At 43.8% G+C, this 15983-nt stretch overlaps 1 protein-coding gene across 1 annotated transcript in view; it reads right to left on the bottom strand.

The window, feature by feature from the left end:
* The window catches only part of pola1 (polymerase (DNA directed), alpha 1), a 149531-nt gene that overhangs the window by 44152 nt on the left and 89396 nt on the right, over positions 1 to 15983 (bottom strand). Inside the window, exon 35 of the mRNA XM_083632051.1 lies at positions 8270 to 8386. Within this exon, the coding sequence (XP_083488177.1) occupies positions 8270 to 8386 (117 nt within the window). The remainder of the gene's footprint in view (positions 1 to 8269; positions 8387 to 15983) is intronic.

Raw genomic sequence — 15983 nt, 5'->3', positions numbered from 1 at the left:
TTCCTTGGCTCGCCCCATGTTTACTCATTGCTCTGATCTAAAAATAAATACTCCTATTGACCAGATGGTGGCACTATAACAGCCCTCTTCACATTTTGGTCCATAACTTTTGAATTGTAGAGTCTACAATCGAAATTGGGCAGGGACCTTGCAAGGCAGGCGTTGCATGGCGAGGACAGCAAGCACAATTACATTTTCGGTAGGAAATGTAAATATTGTAGTTGAGATTCAAATCCGATTAATTGAGAAGCCCTACTCGACCGGGGACAACCGTTTGGCAGAAAGAAATATAATATTCAGCCTAGGAGTGAGCAAACATTTGAAACACAGAGGAAACCGTCACTGTCTTTACGGGCTGATGCCAATATGAGGCAGATACTGTACATCTAGGCAGATGATATGTGTGAGAGTGTGTGTGAAGACACAAGCAAAGTGATCCAATATTCAGAGACTTTGGCTCAAGCACAGCAGGAATGGCCCCTTCAAGTACAGAACTCTTCATTGTCAGCGATGTGATATGTACAGTATGATGCTGTTATTAATCTTCTTGCTTGCTAGCTAGCTTACTGAGATATGGCGTTACCGAGCTTGAAAATGGTGTTCGTGAGGTCAAAGTAACCTTAGTCTCGCTGGCCAGCCTCCTCTCCCTTCCGTCCCAGGAGTCTGGTGCCGCAGGTCTCCATAGTGGGATTGCGATGGTCGGCGCTTAGCGGCAGTGCCCTTGGAAAATAGTTTTCAACAATCCAACTTGCCGTTTTCAGCGTGTAGCAACAAGCTAGCGTGTAGGTTTCTGCCGTTAGCTTGCTAGCTAGTTAGCGTTGTTGTTTTCACTGACGTGGCAGGGCACTAATTACAGCGACACACAGGGAGGAGGGAGCGGAAGCCGCTCCGATTGACATGGTCGGAGCCAATGACAGAGCTTGTAATAAGCCGGGAGCGGACATCCGGCTGCCACCGAAACAGCCGCTCCAATGGGAGAGCAGCTGTAAAGCAGGGGAGGGTTTATTCCTGTTGCCTGTTTCCATGGTGCCAGACTCCTCGGACGGAAGGGAGAGGAGGCTGGCCAGTGAGACTACAGTAACCTTGACCTTTGACCACCAAAATCTAATCAGTTCATCCTTGAGTCCAAGTGGACGTTTGAGGCAAATTCGAAGAAATTCCGTCAAGGCGTTCCTGAGATATCGTGTTAACGAGCCTGAAAATGGCGTTTGTGAGGTCACAGTGACCTTAACCTTTGTCCTTTGACCACCAAAATCGAATCAGTTCATCCTTGAGTCCAAGTCGACGTTTGAGCAAAATTGGAAGAAATTCCGTCAAGGCGTTCCTGAGATATTGCGTTAAAGAGCTTGGAAATGGGGTTTGTGAGGTCACCGTGACCTCGAACTTTGATCACCAAAATCTAATCAGTTCATCCTTAAGTCCAAGTCGATGTTTGAGCCAAATTGGAAGAAATTCCATCAAGGCGTTCCTGAGATATCGCGTTCTAGGGGTGTCAAAAATAATCGATTATAAGATGCATCGCGATGCGGACCTGCACGATTCTGCATCGATTCACAAATGTCAAAAATCGATTATTTAATTATTATTATTATTATTTTTTTAATCAAATAAAATATAATGGAAGTACATGCAGTTGTTTATTTTAATTATGGATCATAATACAATGCAATTCTAAATGCACTTTTATTTTAAAAGTAGCCACACAGTGAGAAAAAGAAGGTGAGAAAAAAAATCATGTATTCGGGGAAAAAAGTGATGCATCGATTTAAAGGCCCATTCCGTTGGTTCTGGCGAGAAATAAATGTGCACAAAGTGTTTATTATTGGCACTGAGTGAATGCGCCTTGACGTAACTTAAAAATGGCGACCAGGGGCGTTTCTCTCCGACCAGCCGTTCAGAAGATATATGGAAAAACCGCAGTTTCGAAGTGGATAGCATCTCCCGCCACAGCTAGAGGATGTGACGTCTCGCACGTTCACGAGCTTGTCTCTTGTCCTAGACGCTAACAGGAAATGGCTGAAGTAGCTTTTAACGTTACGTTCGTCGCTAGCTGCTAGCTAAAGGAAACAACAACACAGACTCCAGAAAAAGTCCAGACTAAATAAATAAATATTTATCTAATGAAGCCCGTCTGGCCAGACAGCAGCAATGTGACCGACATCGGGGGGAAACTAGAGTCAGGACTGTGTTTTCGGTTCATGAAGGGAACTTGCTGCTTGTAGCTACTGTAATGTGGTTTTGACCAGATAACGTTAGCTGCTTGCTAATGGATTTTCAAGATTCAAGATTTTTACTGTCACTCCCTAGTACAAGTATCTGACCACCTCGTCAGAAACTCTGCTAACATTACCGTCTTGTGTGAAGTAATGCAACCCTAACGTTACTACCGTTATGCTTATGGTCATGGAACATTATTGTTTGACCGCATTTAGCTGCGGTGGTGAGTCGTTAGCGTGATGCTATACGCGGCTAACTAATAGATTTAGCTATATTTATAGAAATTACCACCAGCCCCACTAATAACGTTACTGTTTTGTGTTGATAATGAATCTAACAGTCGGAAATATGCCTAATGTTAGCCTACTGTCTGTTATGCTTACGGTACATTGTTTGACGGTACCGTACATACAGGGGGAGCAGGCTATTTCCTGGCTTATGCTAACATGAGTATCCACTTCCCGCAGCCAGCAGGCTCTGACTGCAGTGGGACTGCACATACTAGTAACGTTAGCTTGATGCTAATCGCGGCTAACTAATATTAATTTACATTTATAGAAATTACCACCAGCCCCACTAATAACGTTACCGTCTTGTGTGGATAATGAATTTAACAGTCCTAAATATGCCTAACGTTACTGTTATGCTTATGAAACATTGTTTGATTGTTCAGTTTGGTCAACTCCAGGCATTACACGGTACCGTACATACAGGGGGAGCAGGCTATTTCCTGGCTTGTGCTAACATGAGTATCGACTTGCCCGCAGCCAACGCAAGCCAAAACACGACCAAACATGACACAATAACGTCCCCTAATTCATCCAGAATCCTTCCTGGGCATCTCGAGGCTGATCTGACCGATAAATTGTCCAGGTTGCCGTTTTCAAGTGACTTTTATGAGTTAACGTTACAAAGCAACGAACAGCTCTGCTGTTGCCAGGCAACTGCTTGTGCGCGTGCGAGTATGGTGCCCGCGCGTCAGCTCGTTCACACGCTGCCTGCAGTTACACTAACGGCCACCGGCGTCAGTAATAGTGAGTATTGACGGATTGGGCCTTTAAGATGCATCGAGATGCATCGATAATCGTTATCGAATCGAATCGTAGCCCTCTGAATCGTAATTGAATCGAATCGTGAGGCCAGTGAAGATTCACAGCCCTATCGCGTTCACAAACTTAGAATGGCGTTTGTGAGGTCACAGTGACCTTGAACTTTGACCACCCAAATCTAATCAGTTCATCCCTGAGTCCAAGTCGACGTTTAAGGCAAATTTGATTAAATTCCGTCAAGGGGCATTCTTCAGATATCGCGTTAACGAACATCGGACAGACGTATGGACGGACGTACGTACGTACGGACAACCCGAATCCCTAATGCCTCTGGCCTGGCTATTGCCGGCGGAGGCATAAAAACAAAAAAAGGCTGCGGTAAAGCTGGGGACATCACTAGCAAAGTGACACTGTGTAAACAACAAATGCCACAAATATGCACTGTCCCTGTGGGGGGGAATGAAATAAAATAAAATCAAACAAGGCCAGGTCGAAACCTGGCATACGGCCGTTGCATGGGATCGTCACCCATGTATACCCATACACATTTTAACAATCAACCACCACAATTTTCCACCTTTTTTCCCTGTTTGTGTTTAGGGATGCAGGATAAAGATTTATTTTTTATAAATGCTGCAGCTGCACACTTACTGTTTAAACTTGAATTATAATTGTTGTTTTTCTTTGTTCTTTGATGTGAATTTATGGCTTTTTGGCACCTATATGTAACCTTTTAAAGTTGAGATAATTGTATTATCATATGGTCCAAATATTTCAGTAAAGCACTTGAAACACTTGAAATATTCTTACTTGGGTGGTATCATTCTACTTGAAATGATAGTAAAATGTATTATTTTTAGTAAAATAACATGTCACGTGTGCAATGCAATATTTGTAATGGAATCATTATGGGACACGGCTAAGAGCCAAACTTAGCCATAGTTCCATAATGATTCCATTTGCATTGCACATGTGCTACACTATGCTAGCTAACGCTGTGCCAGGTATTAGCCGTGTCCCATAAAGATTCCATTACAAAACACGTCAACGTTAACCAAACGTTTTTTTGGTTACACAATGCATTGCCAGCTATCTCAAAAACTAATGTGACAGGATAAGGTCTGTTTGATATGTTGTTAAACGTGTTATTTTACACCGTTTGAAAGAATTAACCCACCTTGAATTCTTTGAACAGGTCTGGGTGCCTGTCTTTCAGGTGCTTGGCGAGATTGGATGTGTTACCCTTGCCATAAAAAGTAGAGATGCTGCGATCCGATCGGATATCGGTGCGATATCAGCCAAAAAACATGGATCGGATCGGATTCCAGCGAAAATGACCGATCCAAGGCTCCGATATAAGCACTCCATTCCATGACTCCGCTCCAGGATTTCTATCCAGCATGCAGCAGCAGCAGCAGCAGAACACAGAGGCCGCGTTGAGCCTAGGATGGCCAGGGCCAAAACGTTGTCTTGCTTCAACATACATCGCATCGCATACACCATTTCCACCCGCAGGTTTGAGGAGTAGCTAACATAAACGTCAGATAAATACTCTCTATAGGCTAACGTTACCCACTGAGGCAGCTAACATGGCTAATTAGCTAGCTAACACCAGCTATCTATATCCTCTAACTCAGTGGTTCTCAAATGGGGGTCCGCGGCACTTTGCCAGGGGGTCCGCGAAAAGTTTTCAGGTAAAAATAAATAAATAAATAAACTTTTTTTTTTTTTTCTTTTTTTTTTATAAAAAAAAAATGCTACATGTTACTTATTCCTTCTCAAACTACTTCCTACATGGTGCTAGTCTATCAAAATATCTTGGCTGTCATTGATTGTGTTGCATAGTGGTTTTCTGTACTGTTGACAAATTGTGATATTGTAAGTCGCTTTGGACAAAACAAAAGCGTCTGCTAAATGACGTAATGTAAATGTAATGTAAAAAAAAAAATGTATACGGTATATATTTTTTTGCAAAATCTTCATAGTTCAACGAAAATAGTTTATGCTTTAAATCTAAAATGGTTCATGGATTACATTCTAATAACAAACCTATCAAATTAAAAGTCGAGCACGTTACCGTGGAAACAATTAAGCTTAGCCCAAAATCACAAATCAGAATGAGGGGGTCCCCGGTATATTTTCTATCTTGTAAGGGGTCCTTGGCTGAAAAACATTTGAGAACCTCTGCTCTAACTAACGTTAACTACACGTTAGTTGACTGAGCGAACGGCGCTGTACAGCAGGTCGTTATCAAAACGTATTGCACTGAAGTAACATTAGAAAATGACAAAAGACTCCTCCAATCTGGCAGTGGAAATGTATGCACAAACTTTGTGTGTAACTTTGCGAGACTCAACCGAATGACTGATGAGTCTCGCGTTGAGCCTAGGATGGCCAGGGCTTAGATCTGCGTGAGCACGACCCGTCGTAATTTGTCCAATTCAAGGTACATTAAAACGTTGTCTTGCTTCAACATACATCGCATCGCATAAACCATTTCCACCCGCAGGTTTGAGGTGTAGCTAACATAAACGTCAGATAAATACTCTCTATAGGCTAACGTTACCCACTGAGGCAGCTAACATGGCTAATTAGCTAGCTAACAGCAGCTATCTTTCCCCTCTAAACTAACGTTAACGACACAGAGTTGACTGCGCGAACGGCGCTGTACAGCAGGTCGTTATCAAAACGTATTGCACTGAAGAGAAGTAACATTAGAAAATGACAAAAGACTCCTCCAATCTGGCAGTGGAAATGTATGCACAAACTGTGTGTGTGTGTGTGTGTGTGTGTGTGTGTGTGTGTGAGAAACGGACAGGGCTGTGTGTGTGTGTGTGTGTGTGAGAGAGAGACAGGGACTAGGTTAGACAGGGACAGGGCTGTGTGTGTATGTGTCCTGTGTGAGACAGAGTGGGGGTGTATGTGTGAGGAAACAATAATTATTTGTGTCCAGTGTTCACCCATTACAAAAGAAGTGTGTATTTGATTGTTATGTTTTAGTTTTACATCAAATTAATTAGATGAACTAAATCGTTTACATACTATATTACCAAAGCACACGCATACATACCTAACCCTAAAAATGTTTGTTGCCTGCTAGCTATCAGACAGCATAGAGGCTTGAATATGTGCTGTATCGGTTCGAAATCGGTATCGAATCGGGTATCGAAATTTGATCGGAATCGGATCGGTTTTGAGGCTAAAATATCGGAATCGGATCGGAATTGAAAAATCTCGATCGCAGCATCTCTAATAAAAAGTTGAATGTAGGCTAAGTAAGCAGCAGAAGCACTATTGTTTTTGTTTTAAATAGTTGAGGGCTACATGCCACTGGGGTTGCACTGTCTGCACTCACTGCCATACAGAGTTGAATGTAAGAAGTAAGCAGAAGCACATTGTTTTGTTTTAAAGTTGAAGGCTACATGCCATTTGTTCATTGGAAATGGTTACATACTTTAATAAAGGAGATCTCACCGCTGTTTACATGCTTTTCTGATCGGCTAACACGCTAGTTATAGCCTACTTAGCTCAGCTGTTAGCTACTTATCTTAGCTCTCTGCCTCGCAGTAAGATGTTCATGTTCCTTACGCATAACATTCACGTATATTTGCTGGAAGGGGAGACGTCTCCCGCTACTGTTGATGTCCAGATACACTGGGAAATGTGTGTTTGTTTATTTGTTGCGTCGCGTGTAACGTTAACATGGGCGCGGACCCTCTGCGGCCGTGAGCGACTCTGTCAAGCTGAACAAGATCAGATCAGGGCAGACAGGAAGTCCAAAACTGGACATTCGTCAAATAAAACAAATTTCAAAGTAAAAGCCCATCTTGATGAAAGGGTGCCAGGAGTCACGTTGATTCTCCTCCAGCAGGGAATTGTATACACATCAAGGGGAAAAATATAAGAGATGGTAGAAAGGTTAGGCTAGAGGAAAACGTGAACGGGCACAGAGGGTTAAATGTTTTATTCAACCAGCAGTTTAAAGTGCCAGGGCCTTCAGGCAAAGCAATGGACGCCTAAGTGCCTACGGTGACAGCAGCAATTGGCCTTCTGGTTTACAACCTGTCGCCACAGAGACAGACACAGCAAAGCAGTGAGGGGGGCAGAGAGAAGCAGAGCATGTAAGAGAGAGAGACAGACAGAGAGAGAGAGAGACACACAGAGAGAGAGAGAGAGACACAGAGAGAGAGACACACACACACACACACACAGAGAGAGACACAGAGAGAGAGAGAGAGAGACACACACACACACACAGAGAGAGACACAGAGAGAGAGAGAGAGAGAGAGAGACACACAGAGAGAGAGAGAGAGACAGACAGACAGACAGACAGACAGACAGGTGGACGGACAGACGCTTTGTTTTAATGGCTAAACTACCACCCAGCTCTTAGTGCCTTCCAAACACATGAAGTATGCATGCATGTGTACAAGTGTGTGCACACACACATACCCCCCCCCCCACACACACACAGATGAAGTAAAAAAAAGAGAGGATATTTTGATCAGTGACAGTGTGTGTATGTGGTGAAATGTGATATGAATCAGCAGAGATGAACATATAGAGAGAATAGACTTCAGCTCCATAGCACCATCACCTGGACAGAACACACGGTACGCAATCATGTGTGAGGGTGTGTGCATGCAATCTTACCTTCAGTCTGGTGTGTGTGTGTGTGTTGTGTGTGACCTCCCAATTTGGGGTATCTATGAGAAAACGTATATGTTCGTGTGACCTCCATTCTGGTATGTGTGTATGTTTCTTCTCCTCCATTGGGTAACGCATACCTACCGGTACATGTACTGTATGTGAGCAACTGCTACCTCCAATCTGGTGTTTCTGAGTGTTTTCTTACCTCAATTCTGGTATACCATACACTGTGTGTGTGTGTGTGTGTGTGTGTGTGTGTGTGTGTGTGAGTGAGAGAGTGAGAGAGAGAGAGAGAGAGAGAGAGAGAGAGAGAGTGAGTGAGTGAGTGAGAGAGAGAGAGTGAGAGAGTTACCTCTGGTCTGAGTGTGGCCCTGGTGCAGGCGGGGCAGATTGGTCCGTGGCGGGAGAAGGCGATGGGCAAACGTCTGGTCCTGTTCTGGCAGGCCTGGTCCTCACACACCAACCAGCCCTATGAGAGAGACAAGCTCACTTTCAATACAACTCTACATTTTGACCACACTTGACTTTGGAACAGGAGGTTCCCCCCCACTGTGATGTAAGCAGAAAAGATCTACTCATATGTACAGTTACTTTGCTCATTCAATTGTCTCTACACGGACCCAAGAAGTTCCTCTTTCTTCATAGTTATTTATATGTTTGGACTAGTGAGCTTTTCGTGTGCCACTTTTATTTTATTTTATGTCAGATATCCCATGAGGCCTCCCAGAGAACAGAGACAGTGACTACATTTACATGCACACAATATTCCAGTTTTTGCCCATATTCGGAAAATGACAATTTTCCGACTAAATGAATAATCCACTAATATTCCCGTTTACATGCAGCCGTAGCTCGCCCTCCCGAGAGGGGGGGGGGGGGGGGGGGAGAGATGCAGGTAGGCGGAGTTTTCTGTTGAGAATAAACAGAGCAGCGCTATTCTCACCAGGATCACTTGGTCCATTTCAGGAGCTTGCTGCTGGTAAGTTTGGCGGTGCGATTATTTGCACATCCAAGTCTTTCATAAAAAGTAGGCTACTAGCCTACGTTATTATCTCGCAGGGTCGCAAGCACTTTGGACTTCCGTGGGCAACCAAACAATGTTTCTCATCTCCTCCCGATCAGAAATGTGGGCTTTTCTGTTTGCCAGAGCTGACGGATTCTAATAATTATATTGCCTCTTCTAGCACACTTCAGTTGACCACAAACATGAAACATGCGTCACACACTGCGGTAAAAACCCTGATTGAGACGCATATTCCGAATGCGCTGTATACATGATCAAATAATCCTCCTAAAACACGAATAATACTGGAATAACCCAGATGTCTTGATCGGAAAATGCTAAATTCGGAAAAAGGCCAAAAACTGGAATATGCTGTTTACATTACCCTTATCAAATTCAGAATATTGTCATTTTCCGAATAATAGTGGAATATTGTGTGCATGTAAACGTAGTCATTGATCCCTGCCTTTCCTAACCTTGCTGGAAACATAAGAACTTCTCACATCTGCTGGACTGAAGCACATTTCTCAATGTACAAACAGACCTGCGTCACAAAACACATCCACGGGAGTCTTTATGCTAACACATCCACGGGAGTCACACATCCACGGGAGTCTTCTTTATGCTAACACATCCACGGGAGTCTTTATGCTAACACATCCACGGGAGTCACACATCCACGGGAGTCTTCTTTATGCTAACACATCCACGGGAGTCTTTATGCTAACACATCCACGGGAGTCTTTATGCTAACACATCCACGGGAGCCTTCTTTATGCTAACACATCCACGGGAGTCTTTATGCTAACACATCCACGGGAGTCACACATCCACGGGAGTCTTCTTTATGCTAACACATCCACGGGAGTCTTTATGCTAACACATCCACGGGAGTCACACATCCACGGGAGTCTTCTTTATGCTAACACATCCACGGGAGTCTTTATGCTAACACATCCACGGGAGTCTTTATGCTAACACATCCACGGGAGCCTTCTTTATGCTAACACATCCACGGGAGTCTTTATGCTAACACATCCACGGGAGCCTTCTTTATGCTAACACATCCACGGGAGTCTTTATGCTAACACATCCACGGGAGTCTTTATGCTAACACATCCACGGGAGTCTTTATGCTATGGAATTTTAAAATGTTTCCATTTTGTCCACATGAGGAGTTTTTCTTTACATTGACACAAACTGTTGTTTGTTTCCTCTAGCAAGTGTGTAAAGTCTGTTCACGATATTGGTTCTACTGAAAATTGCTGTTTCCATGTTTGTAGCTGCTCTAATTCGACACAACAGAGATTAAAAAAATCATTGGAGAGCGAGAGAGACAGAGAGACACACAGAGAGAGAGAGAGACATACACACACAGAGAGAGAGACAGACAGAGAGAGAGAGAGACAGACAGAGAGAGAGAGACAGACAGAGAGAGAGAGGGGTGGGTGGAAAGAGAATGGAAAGAAAGAGGCAAGAATGAAAAGGGACGCAGGGGGAAATGAATGAGAAAGGTGAAGAAAGAGTGAGAATCAAAATGAGCAGAGGTCTACCTCTGACGTCACATCCCACCCTGAAAGGTGTCTTCAATAGCTGTGTGTGCTGGGGGGGTCCTACTCTTTGAGACAGGCAGAGCAGTGGACAGCCAAAACGGCAGGACCGCCTGGGGTGTGAGGTCGTGGCCTTGGACAGGTGCTGTGGTTTAACCCTCTCTCTCTCTCTCTCTCTATCCCCCCCTATCCTTCCAAGCTGCCCTCTCCCCTCCACGTCTTCCTGCCCTGTCTGTCATTACTAAGGGGGTGTACAGGGGGGAGGGGCTTAATGCCCAACTAATGACAGTGCCTAAGACTCCCCAGTCGCCACCATCACCCCTTCCTTCCATTCATCATCCCTCACACACTAAATCCCCACCACATCACTGCACCTGCCTCTCTCTATCCAGTATCCACACAGCAGTCTGTCTTCTATCACATACACAGGCATACTCACTCACTCACTCTCACACACACACACACACACACACACACACACACACACACGGCTAAAAGACACTAAAGGAAAATGGGGAGAGACACAGAAATTAAATATAGTATATAACATTTTATATCTCACACAATGTAGTCTACACAATGCATGTGCACAGACACACACACACACACACACACACACACACACACACACACACACACACACACACACACACACACACAGCCCAGCCAATCTCCTCTAAATGAAAAGCAAACACACACACTCACATGTCCAAAATCAATTAGAAAGTCCCAGAGTTCACAGCTTTACCCACAAATCCCAGCGCCAGGAGGACTAATTATGTTCTCTGATGAAAACACATATGTTGCTTCACAGAGGCAGGAGATAAGCAGGCTGTGTGTGTGTGTGTGTGTGTGGTTCATTGGGGGGGCTATCATCATATGATTGTTTCAAGGATTGTTTGATCTCAATCTTTTTGTGTGTGTGTTTCTTACAACACAAGCCTCAGCATACACTGCTGTTCCCACGGGTTTCTCTCTCTCTCTCTCTCACTCACTCACACACACACACACACACACACACACACACACACACACACACACACACACACACACACACACACACACACAGACAATACAAGCAAGCAAATATACTGTATTAATTGTTTCCCATGATACACATTTTCCATCAGACACACATACAAATGTATTAATATGACATGACACACACACGCACACACACACACCAAAGACTCAAGTGTCTAAGTCAGGGGTTCCCAACCTTTTTTGTGCCAAGGACCGGTAGATACAGTAGATGGAAAAAAAAGTCGGGGACCGGTTGTCAAATTTAATAATAATATATATATATATATATTTTTTTTTTTTATAAACATAGGCTATAATATTATAGGCTGTGTGGTAGTTGAAACATAGTTTCAAGTTGACGTTTATTTATGTTTGTAGTTTGTAAAAAAAAATATATATATACTGTATATATATATATATTTTTTGGACCGGGCTCGCGGCCCGGTGGTTGGGAACCACTGGTCTAAGTCACATATACTAATGAGGTTGAAAGAGGAAGAAAACCATCATGCCCTTCTGCTCTGCTACTGGCATCCAGTGAAGTGACCCCAGCATACACACACACACACACACACACACACACACACACACACGTAGGTCTTGCGTGTGGCAGGTCTGGCAGTAAAAATGTGAGACAGAAGGAGTAAAAGCAGGGAGTGTGTGAGTGAGGAGAGGAAGGTGAAAAAACACATGTAATTGATGCATTTAGCCGGAGGAAAGGAGGGGGGGAGGGGGGTACAGTGGGACGTCAGAGAATAAAGGCTCATAATTGCATAATTACAGCAGTGGATACCTGACACACTGAATGCAGACGTCAAATGAGTTCCACATCATTTAACCAAACAGAGGCAGGACCAGGCCACGACAGAGCCCAGCACCACATATACTCTCTCTCTATTTTCTCTCTCTCTCTCTCTCCCCTATCTTCTGTCGGGCATTTTTTTTTTTTTTTTACATTCTCACCCCACCACACCCTCCCCTCCCCTCAGCCTTTGCCCCGCCCCCTCATACTCTTCCAGCTCCAGCTCTGATGCACCCAACAGCTTGGCTTATTCCTCTACTTTGCCATTAGTCAAGATGAGGGATGGGCATTTCTAGCAAAAACACGATTCGAAATTCGCTGGGCCAAAGTCCACTTTTCGTCGAAATTCGGCCACCCCTAAAAAAAAACAAAAAACCAAAACAATAAAAAATTGCGAGTCAAATTTAACATGGTCTCCCCTGATTCTAAGTATAGTTTAATCACTTGGTTTGACCAAGTAAAAAAAAATGTATAAGCATTTTACGCAAGGTCTATGGAAAAAGTAATGGCGGATGAAACCCCATGGAGAGGGAGAGGGGGTGACTTTGGCAACCTACGTTAGCTTAAGCCTTACACTAACATTAGCATTAGCGTAGTGCCGAGATGGCCCAGGGAACAGTAGACAGAATAGCAGCTTTTCTTCTTGCAGTAACAAGCCTTGAAACCTTTTACTTGTGGCTGAGTGTTTGTAATATAGACAGTTTAAGACCATTTCTACTAGATTTCTAGTGTTTCGAGAGCTACTGGGCGCTGCCTGATACTGTCGGCTGAGCCCAGAGCAGTTCTGCTCCAGTGCGCAGTGCGCAGTTCCCAGCTCCTACGGCAATGTCACATGGACAAATGTGTCAGTATTAACTCATTGAGTGCCAGCCACTTTTGGAGAACGGACGCTCCCAGTGCCAGAGTTTCAGAGCTTTTTTCAGTGATTTCTCGAGGCCCACAGAATATTGTGTGATATTACTATGTAAACAATGAACACGCAAAAAGAACGATGAGACTCTTTTCTATCATCAGCAAAAACAGGTTTATTGATATCATTTTCCGTTCTTTAGTTATCAGCCGGAGAAGATAGCTTGATTTAACAAAAAAGAGCATTTTTTTTCTAGAAGCTGAGATAATGGCCCTTTTGTGAAATTAAACATTTCAAACACATCACTGACTCTGAAGTTAATTTTCTGATGTAGTCACACCTCAAAAATAATTTCCTTCAATAAAACAGTGAAGGCCAGGGAATTTTGTTTGGCAGAATAATATTTTTAGCTGCAACCAGCAGCGCTGGCCCCTGCGTGCGCTGCTGGTTGCAGCTTCTTTGCTTTCTTGATTTGCTGCTGGTGGGCATCGGATATTCTGGCTTGCGTTTGCCAACCCTGTCCTGCTGCCTGGGTCTGTCTGGGTCAGTGTTGTGTGCTGCTCTGCGTGCCCCCCCCCCCCCCGCCCCGCCCCGCCTCGCCTCAACTGCACACTCCTCCTGTATGGGAGGTGGCTCTCTGCTGAATTTGCTCTGCACTGTGAAGGGTGCGCGACATCCAGCTTTTTTACAGCCTTCCGCGTGTGCTTGTCACCGGCTCCTATGCTTCCAGTTGAGAATAATAACTCCACGGCTGATCATGCGAATGGCCTGGGCTGTCGCAGCGGACATGGAGGAGCTCAATTGTGGGAGCAGATTGGCTGCTGCGGGCACATCTAACGTTAAAACGCTTCATGCATATCGATGCATACGGATGCGATGCGATTTCCGTTTCCCCAACGACTTATTCTCTGTTTTTCTCTGCCTTTCTGTTAACCTGGAGAGCACTGTCGCCACCTAAGGGTTCTGTAAAATAGGTTATAGACCTCCAATAGCTACAATAGTTGTACAGGAAATGCGGAAGGCTTTGATCGACGTCCCACCGTCAAAAAACGCATTGGACGTCGAAAGACGTCTGTGGCACTCTACGTCACTATTTAATTGGACGTCGAAAGACGTCCATGGCACTCAATGAGTTAAACGTGCAGTATGTAATCTTCGGCCACTAGGGGTCACTCTCCTGAAACCTCTCTCAAAACAATGACAAAATTCGTGTGTTGATGACTCCACAGCCGCAAGGAATTGTGGGCTGGCATGGCAGCATTATAGCCGTGTTAGCAAGCATCTATCTTTCTTCAGCAACCAAGCAACAGATTTTATTTTATTTTATTAAATTAACTTATTTTATTGAAACATGTGACTTGTACTTGCTAACAAATTAATGTTTTGAACATTAATGGAACATTGTTGGAAACATTTAAAGCAGGACTAAACCCCCCAGATTTCTTGCAAAACTGTATTCTACTTGATTTGAAAACTCTGCAGGTAAGATGGCCGCCTATACTCCCTTCTTTCGCTGGCAGAATTCCTCCTCCATAAAGTAACATATCTTGGCCAATAAGTATGTAACATACAAAATAAAACAACCCGTAATATCTTAATTTGATGTAGAATGCAGAGGACATGTAACTGTTTAGTTAAACTTGCATTCCAGGAATATTGTCCTCTAAAGATAACGTTAGTGGCTCGAGACTGTTTCGTCCTGAAACCCACACGCTTTGCGCCAGAACACAATTGGGGTGGTTTTGGGGTGGTTTTGGCGTGGTTTTGGCGTAACCTATTTCGTAACCTTATTCGAAATAACGCATCCGAGATAGAAAACGTTATGAATATAGCCACGTTATAAACAACAAACTAACGCTGGTGATCCTTATGGAAACAGTGTTACTCGAAATGGTTAAAAGTTATATCAATTTGGTCATTCAGTGGCGTTTTATTGCCATATACTGTAACATAACTAACTAGCGGCTAATATTAGCCACAGTAGGCACTACCCATGGATGCACTGGTCTTAAAGGGCTCGCGCCGCGTGAACTACAGTAATAATCAATGGGGGGAAATTTTTTTTTCACATGAGTGGGGCGTGTGCTAACCCCACTGTGACGTCACGATGTACCAAATATCCCATTCATTTGAGGGCACAAAAAAAAGCAGTGTTCAACCCATAGAGGGAACTTATGCTGCTGAAAATGATACAAATGGTACAATGGTAACAGTTTGGTCTCAAATGTGGAAATTTTGACCAGAATTCTTCACACACCACCCCCAAAGTCATATATATTGGTTAAAAGCTGAAAAAAAGTGTTTTGGGGTTTAGTCCTGCTTTAGGTAGACAACAAAAAAGTGTATGACATAGGTCTACTCATTTTTAGATGACTTAATGTAATAATCTTACAGAAGTTTACATATTGCATCTTTAAAGAGATAGGCGCCGGTAAAAAAAAAAAAAGAAAGAAAAATCGACTTTCAATAATAAAAGTCGATCTTGATAATAAAAATGATTGTTTGAAAATTGGAAATTCATTGCCCATCCGTAGTGAAATGTGTGGCTATTCTGGGGAAACTATTTTGGCGTTTCTCTGGTCTCGATGCCGTTGATCTGGCCCTTGCACTCCTTATGGGGCTCGACATGATGGCAGATGACCAACACTGTCTGGTTCTCTGTCTTAACCTCCTTCATCCATCTCTGCCCCTCCCTATCTGTTCTTCATCTTTTTGTAAGGGTCAGGTACTGCTCATGTTAACACCTCTCTGACATCACTCCAATAACCAGCGGAATCCACCTGTCATGCGCGTGCTCACAGTCACACACACACACACACACACACACACACACACACA

The sequence above is a fragment of the Poromitra crassiceps genome (assembly GCF_964638095.1).
Source record: "Poromitra crassiceps genome assembly, chromosome: 2".
Taxonomy (NCBI): Eukaryota; Metazoa; Chordata; class Actinopteri; order Beryciformes; family Melamphaidae; genus Poromitra; species Poromitra crassiceps.
This window is presented reverse-complemented; position numbering and strand designations above follow the sequence as displayed.